This window comes from Tenrec ecaudatus, chromosome X (genome assembly GCF_050624435.1).
Source record: "Tenrec ecaudatus isolate mTenEca1 chromosome X, mTenEca1.hap1, whole genome shotgun sequence".
NCBI lineage: Eukaryota > Metazoa > Chordata > Mammalia > Afrosoricida > Tenrecidae > Tenrec > Tenrec ecaudatus.
Genome location: NC_134548.1, coordinates 20,995,271 through 21,003,743, shown reverse-complemented (window position 1 = coordinate 21,003,743; position 8,473 = coordinate 20,995,271). Strand labels below are relative to the sequence as shown.

Genomic DNA, 8,473 nt, shown 5'->3' with positions numbered 1-8,473 from the left:
ACACTGCTCAGGAACAGTGTACCCTTGTGTACTTTGCTTATTTCTCTATTAAAATTAATGTCACTGAATTACTTTGATTTACTTATATATTCTTTTTTTGTTTTTAATTTCCTTCTTGGTGTTTGTATTTTTTTAAATCTTTTTATTGGGGCTCATAAGGCTCTTATCACAATCTGTACATACATCAATTGAGCAAAGCACCCTTATACATTCGTTGCACTCGTCACTCTCATAATTCACCTTCCAATTGGGTTCCTGGAATCAGCTCGGTTTCCCCTTTTTTCCCCCCATCCCCCTCCCTCCCCGATCCCACCCCTGGTCCCTTGATAGTTTATAAATAATTATTATATCTTATCTTACACTCCCCGGTGTCTCCCCTCACCCGCCTCCCCCTTGCCAATCTCCCAGAGAGGAGGTTACACATAAATCTCCGAGATAGGTTCTCCCTTTCTACATGCCCTTCCCTCCTGGTGTCGCCACTCCCACTGCTGGTGTTGAGGGGTTCGTCTGTCCTAGATTCCCTGTGCCTCCAGATCCCGACTGCACCGCTGTACATCCTCTGGTATAACCAGGTCCGCAAGGCAAGGTAGGATTGGGGTCATGATGATTGGGAGGGGAGGAAGCGTTCAGGAACTAGAGGAAGGTTTTGAGTTTCATTGTTGCTACACTGAACCCTGAGTGGCCCATCTCCTCCTCACTACCCCTCTGGAAGGGGTGTCCAGCTGTCTACAGGTGGGCATTGGGTCCCCATCATGCACTCTCCCTCTTTCACGGTGATGTGATTCTCACCACCACCCTACCTTTGATGTTGGAGACCTGGTCTCCTCTGTCCTTAATGGTCACCTATGTTGGTGTGCTGCTTCCGTGTGGGCTCGGTTGGTTCTGGGCTAGATGGCCGCTTGTTTGCTTTCAAGCCTTTAAGTCCCCAGACGCTATATCTCTCAGTAGCCGGGCACCATCAGCCTTCTTCACCACACTTGCTTATGCACACTTTCGTCTTCAGCCATTATGTGAGGAAGGTGATCACACAATGATTGTTTTTGTTCCTTTGTATCTGCTACATGGTCCATTCAACACCTTGTATTCGCTTAGGCCGTGTGCTTCTTCTCTGTGGGCTTTGTTGCTTCTGAGCTAGATGGCCGCTTATTTGCCTTCAAGCCTTTAAGACCCCAGACGCTATATATTTTTTTGATAGCCAGGCACCATCAGCTTTCTTCACCACATTTGCTTACACACACAGCTGTCTTCAGTGATCATGTCGGGAAGATGGGTATCCTGCAATGGCTGCTTAGCAGGGCGAGGTGCTATTGTATTGGGGGATTATGCATGAGGAGGCCCAATGTCCATCTGCTACCCTACTACTGAACCTATAAATATATGCATATAAATCTATTGCCCCCATAATCATAAATATATTTACATATGTACATGTCTGTATTTAGGCTTCTCTGTATGCACTTTGCCTCCTACTCCTTTCCTCTATTTCCTTTCGCTTTCCTCCCGACCCATTACCATGTTTAGCCTTCATTCTGGATTCAGTAGTTCCTCTCAGTTACCTTGCTCTTGGTCACTCCCTTCCAGTCCTCCCCTCCCCTCCCTCCTCTGGTTTTGAACCCTTCGCTGTTCCCTTGTCCCTGTGTTGGGCGACACCTCCTCCCTTCCCCTACCTCCCACACTCTCATGTCCCTCCAGGACCGTTGGTCCTGTTGTTTTCTTCTCTCATTTACTTATATATTCTTTCCTCCCTGAGGCTCCGTGTGCCTCAGGGTCCAGGATGGTACCTTATTTTGTCCCCTATAGTCTTAGTTCCTCAAATGTCACTGAATCTGTGTGCGCATGTGCGAAGTGGGAAGGGAAGAGGCATGTGGGGAGGAGACATGAGAAGTCCAAGGACTGGCAGAGGTTCTGTTCCAGCTGCCATCAATTCTCAGTTGTGGGGCTGGCGTGGTCTGGAATGCAGAGAGGCTGCAAGGCACCTGTGGGTCTGCAGTGTCGGCGCCGCAAGCAACTTGGTCTGGGTGGGCTCTTGGACTAGAAATGATTTGAGAAAGTTCAGAGGCTCCTGGATGTTTCCTGTCAACAGAAACCCCTTCTCTAATTCCTTCCCACCCCACTCTCTCATCGGTCACCCGAGTATTTCCCAGCCCTTCTGGTCCCACTGGAACCCACAGACTCCAGTACTAAATGAAGCCATTGCAACCACGGAACGGGAGACTTCCTGGGGGGTGACACCATGTCCCTGGTTTCCCAACATTACACCTCAGTCCCTTGAAGTGTTGTGAATGGGCTCTTTAATACCATCCCCAGACTCTGGCCGACTTGATTTGGGGTACTTATTCCAGACCATGAAAGCCAATTGCTCCCTCTGCTTCCATCTCTCTACAGCTGAGCTAAACCAGTTGTAGCGACTTTCAACTCACGGCGACTCCACGAGTGGAAAAGTAAAACTGTGCTCCAGAGGGTTTTCAATGGAAGCAGTGATTTGTTGTTTTTGTTGTTGTTGTTTGTATGCCTATTTATTTATTTAAATTATTTTATTGTGGCCTCATACAAACTTTATCACAATCCATCCATCCATCCATCCATCCATCCATCCATCCATCCATCCACTGTGTCAAGCACATTTGTACATTTGGTGCCCTCATCATTCTTGAAACATTTGCTTTCTACTTGAGCCCTTGGGATCAGCTCCTCATTTTCCCCCTTCCTCCCCGCTCCCGCCTCCCCCATGAACCCTTGATAATTTATACATTATTATTTTGTCATGTCTTACACTGTCCAACATCTTCCTTCACTCACTTTTCTGTTGTTTGTCCCCCAGGGAGGAGGTTATATGTAGATCCTTATAATCAGTTCCCCCTTTCGACCCCACCTTCCCTCTACTCTCCAGTATTGCCACTCTCAGCACTGGTCTTGAAGGGATCATCTGGCCTGGATTCCCTGTTTTTCCAGTTCCTATCTGTACTAGGGTACCTTTCCTTCAAGACGCTATGGGATGGGCTCACACTGCCTACCTCTTAGTTAACCGTTTGTGCCATCCAGGAACACACACACACACACACACACACACACACACACACACACACACAATTGTTGCTTCCAGGTCATCTCTGACTCCCAGTATAGGACAGAATAGAACATCCCAGACAGTTCCCACTGTGGTGATCTCACTGGAAACAGATTGCCTCATCTTTCTTCCATGAAAAAGATGGTGAGTCTGAATCGACAACCATTTGGTTAGCACGTGAGCACTTCACTGATAGAAGGAGCAGTGAAAAAGTATTACTACAGAATGATAGAAATCTTTCTTTAAAATACCAACATGTATACGCTTTGAGAATCCTGCAAATGTTATGTATACGCTTTGAGAATCCTGCAAATGTTATGGCTTCATGAAACTATTGCTTATGAACAAAATAAAACAGCCAATATGTGAGTTTTTGGCTAAGTCTTTAAAGCTTGCAAGGTGCTACTGTAGGTTTCTTCTCATCTGGAGCAAAGAAGAGTGAGGAAAATTTAAAGACACATAGAACAATGCAGAGGACTCAATAGATCCCCCACTGGGACCAGAAGTGGAAGAGCCAGCTACCACTGCCGGCTGCTGTGAAAGGGATCACAATCAAGGATCCTGGGTAGAGTGAGTTAAAAACGCAGAACAACACTCCAAAATGACCACAAAGACTCAGTAGGGTAGAAAACCGGTGGAACCCTAGAGACTATGACCCTCAGGCATCTTGAAATAGGAAATGAAGCTTCAGCTCCAGCCGTATAATAAAGATCTACATGGCTAACAAAACATCAGTGAGCTAGGCACTCCTTAGAAGATCCAACCATTTGAGAGCCAAAGGGCAACACTTGCCTCAGAACAAAGTTCAGAACGCAGAAATGGGTAGGAAAGGAGACATGGGAACCGGGAAAAACAGGAAGTAGAAAGAGTGCTGTTACCTTGTGGGGATTGTACTCAATGGCATGAAACATAATGTGTATAAATTGTTGAATGAAAACTGGTTTTCCCCGTAAGCCTTCACTCAATTCAGAAGGAAAGTTTTGAAAAGTGAAGCTTAACAATGTCAAGCATATATATGCACACAAATATATCCGTATACATATATATATTTACATATATTGTACAAGGGGGCTTCAGGAAGTTCATGGAAAAATGGATTGCAAAGGTGACAAGTTTTCCATGAACTTTCTGAAACCATGTCTCTGTGTGTGTGTGTGTTTGACATTTTTCAGCAAGAGGAAATTGTTAGTGACAAATGAGACTATTGCTAAAGACAAGTTTCTTTCAACACTGGTCTTTGAAGAGCAGTCATTAAATCACTGCTGTTTCTAAATCACCTCGCCTGGGTTTTGCTTCCTGTTGGGCAAGTGGGTTTAAAACGAATCGCTTTCATGTAACAGCTTACCGGTCTTTTCTTTCCCTAAGGGTTGGGAGAAAACACATACCTACAAGAAAGAAAGACTGACAACAATTACAGTGCTTGTGTCTGCAACTGGTCACCTGGTTTTAGCTGGTGTTTAGAACGACTGTCTTCACCATCCATTCCATCTTTCCTTGGCCTTCAGCCAGCACCTTAGCTGCCCGAGGGGTTTTTAAAAAACCCAAACCAATGCTTAGTTTTTATTTTTAATATGACGGGGATAGTGCATTTGGAGTTCAGATCAGATAACAGTGTGAGACAAAATGGGCCTGGTTTGTGGCAGAAGGAGAACTGGTTTTACCCTCATTTCTCCAAGAACCTGGCTGAAATCTGCCTTAGAGACAGTTGGCATCAACGTACCACGCTCTCTGATCGAGGATCTTTTGCTTTTTCATCAGCGTGCTTTTGCTGCTTCGGCAGAGCGTTAGAGGATTGCACCACACCCCTTGCAGCGAGCCTCTGAAGAGTCTCCTGTCTTGGTCTTGGCAGCATCTGGCTTTACGTGGCGCCTCCTTTCTCTCTCCTGCTTCTTTTTTTTCTTTTTTAAACCAGATTTATTAGCATTTCACCCATATATAATGCAATTCAGTAGTCCAATCATATCAAGAAGAGTTGTACAAACATTACCGTAATGAATTTTAGAACGTTTTCCTTTCGCCTTGTTCTCATTCCTACAAACTAGTATATTTCCTTCTTTAAAATCATAGCATAAATGGACACAAGACTGCATTTTACAGCTCAACTACCTCTACAGGCACAATTCTGTGCCATTGATTAGACTCTGCTGTGGAACCATTGTTGATATACTTTTCCACATTATTCCACCACGATTAACAGAAACCCAGTGTCCCTAAGCAAAACTCTTCTTCCTTTACCCATGGTAATCATCGGTCAACTTTGGTTTTATTGTTATTTTTTCCAAAGGAGCAAGGTTTATATATTAAAGGACTACAGAACAAAGTTGCCAAATAGGGTGTTTATGAGACATGAGTATATAGTAACAGATTCTGCAAGCCTTACAGTTAATAACAGGAAAACCTGGGATTCAAACTCAGTTACTGTTGACCCGAAAGCCTTGATCTCAATCACAAATTTTCCCTATTTATTCTTGCAATGCAAGTCATTACCTAACAGAGTAGGAAAACCAGTTGTCCGCGGAGTAGGTGTGGTTTAAGGGTCTACTTTACCAAGCATGAAGTCCTTCTCCAAGGATTGGTGCTTTCTGGTAACATATTCAAAGTATGTGAAAGGTCTTGCCACCCTCTCTTCTAAGGAGCAATTTGACTGTACTTTTCCAAGACAGATTTGTTGACTCTTCTGTAAGTCCATGGTATATCAAGCTTTTTTTCTTTTCTTCCATCTCTCTTGGTTTAGCTTTTCCCTCTCTGTTCCCATCTCTTGGTTTTTGATCCGAATCCTGGGTTTGCACGTAGGAGATTTTGTGTGAAGAATTTCGGCCATGGCATCTTCCCAGCCCTGTGTTTATCCCAACATTAGATTCAGCATTATTTTCATCATCACAGGGTTCAGCATCCTCCTCATTGTCAGCTTCATCGTCAGAAGAAAAGTCATCCTTTTCTAAGCCACAGCTGCCTACGGAGCCTCTTCTGTCGGCTGGGTCTCTGTCTGCATCTTCCAGCTGGCAGGATGTGGCCCTGGCTATCCGTTTCATCATCCTCTTCTTCTTTATGAAAAATCTCAGCTCTCCCCTCCCCACTTACCTGTGAGTCCTGAATGGTCGCAGCTGTTTTCCTAAAATCAACATATTTCAAGCACACTTCAGAAAATTGAGCATATGATCTGGCCCCCGCAGCCTGGGAATCTACCATGTTTAGGGGGAAAGCATAACTTCCTTATATTTTTGCAAGACCCCGCCCTGGTACTTTGCTTTATTTCCTCTTTAGACACCGAAGCGCGTTTGGAATTGTGTTATTTGCTAACTTATTTGTTGATATGTTTTTCTTCCTCATCCATACAGTACGCTCCCTGAAGGCTGGGCTTTTCATGAATGTTTGTTGAATCTCCATAGTTTACAACAGCAGCAGGCACCCTGCAAATAGTTCAATCAAATGTTAGCGAATAATATGGAGTATCAGGCCATAAGGCGAAGCTATGGCGACCCTGTGGGCGGGCCAAGACAGTCACACCCCAGGGGCTGGCAGAGAGTCAGAGAGAAACCGATTTTCTTGCTTATGATCGCATCACCTGGGGGGCACGTTTGGATACGTGAAAGCCCCAGACCACACCCTAGAACTCCGAACCCCAGAGGGAGGCGGCCCAGACATCTGCATTTTGCAAAGCGGTCCACGAGTTTGCAACGTGCAGCCAAAGATAAGAACGACCGAGTGGGAGCCAGGAGCGACCTTCAGCGAGGCGGGATAACGGGCCACAGAGCCGCGCCCTAACCAAGGTGTTTGTTTTTAAATCATTTTATTGGGGGCTCGTACAATTCTCATCCCAGTCCATCCACCCACCCACCCATCCCTCCATCCCTCCCTCCATCCATCCATCCATCCATCCATCCATCCATCCATCCATCCATCCATCCATCCATCCATCCATCCATCCATCCATCCATGGCGTCAAGCACACGTGTACATTTGTTGCCACGATCATTCTCAAGAGGGTGCGTTTTAAGCAGCGAATCGAGATAGGCTGGTCCTCCGGACTGCCACACGCCCAGAGCGGCTCAGAGTGGGACGCATTCCAGCAGCTGACGCTCTGCTTCCCGGCCAATGAGCGGCCCGCGTTGCGAGGGGCCCTGTGGCCCCGCCCCCAGGCACCGGGTAGCCCCGCCCCCGGCAGCGCGGCCCCGCCCCTGGCGGCTTCCCTGTGAGGGCGCGGTCCTGGCGCGTGCGCTCCGCCATCGCCTCCGTTTCCTTCGGCGGACCTCCGTGGGCCTGCGTCTCCGGACCCGTGCTCTCGAACCGGCACGATGAGGCGGGCGGCGCTGCGGTAGGGGCCGGGGACCGGGGGCCGGGGACCGGGGGCCGGGGACCGGGGGCCGGGGACCGGGGGCCGGGGACCGGGGGCCGGGGACCGGGGGCCGGGGACCGGGGACCGGGGGCCGGGCGGGGCGCGGGCAGCCCGTGGCGGCCCTCCGCCCCCGGGCGCTGAAAAACGCCGTGGATATTGGGGTCAAACTTGAGGGCCTGGCGAGGGGTGTGGGCCCGACCGGATATCAGCCCGCCGGCCTGTGGCGGGGGGAGCCCAGCTCCCGCTGGAGTGTCTTCGGACCAGAAGTTTCACGTGAAAAGCGGAGGGAGCAAGTTGAGCGTCCCCTGATTGACATTCCTTTCCTTTCAGTCACCCAGGGTGTGGTTGGACATGGGCTTGGGGTGGCCTCAGGTCACCAAGCTCGTCTTTGAACTTCCAAGATGCCCCTCTAGCCCTTTGCCCTCGTTGCAGCTTATTTTTAGGGCCGAGTGCGTGGCCCACTTGGACTGGGTCTGAGGGTGTGTTGTCATAGGAACAAAGCTTCTTTTCCGCTCACTGGGACCCCTAGGGCCTTAGGCTGATGTGAACTTTACCTTTAGAGAGCTGTAGGGCTGCAGTATAGGGGGTTTGGGGTGGGGGTTGAGTCCCTTGAACCAGGAGGATGCCTTGTCCCTTGTGGAATCTTCTCACCTGGCACCTAATGGGTCGCTGTGAGTCAGAATTGACTCGATGGCAGTGAGTTTGATTATTTTTGGTTTGGGCTTCCTACCCCAAAGTGAGGGCGGCTTTCTCCCACTGGGCTTCACCCCAACCCTTTCCCGTAGCCCTGCCCCAGGGAACGCCTACTGATTTGCAACCTGAAGTCCTGGGTGGGTGGCCCACAGTGGTGACCCACACTGCTCCCATCTATTGCATTCCCTTTTTTGGGGGTGTGTGTGTGTTCTAGACCTTTCTCACTGTTCCTGCTAACCTTGCTGCTGTCTCTGCTGTCACCCTTAGCAGTTGGAGAGTAGAGTTAAAGAAAAATTATGTTGCTGCACTTGATTTGAAAACAAGTTGACAGTCCTGACAAATTGGGGCACGGTGGGCATTAGCTTGTGTTGGCCATG

General features: G+C 48.2%; 1 protein-coding gene across 1 annotated transcript in view; it reads left to right on the top strand.

Moving 5' to 3' along the window:
- The first annotated feature begins 7,240 nt into the window (after positions 1-7,240).
- The window catches only part of ACOT9 (acyl-CoA thioesterase 9), a 34,265-nt gene continuing 33,032 nt past the window's right edge, over positions 7,241-8,473 (top strand). The window contains exon 1 of the mRNA XM_075538918.1: positions 7,241-7,382. Coding sequence (XP_075395033.1) covers positions 7,363-7,382 — 20 coding nt within the window. The 5' untranslated portion in view covers positions 7,241-7,362. The remainder of the gene's footprint in view (positions 7,383-8,473) is intronic.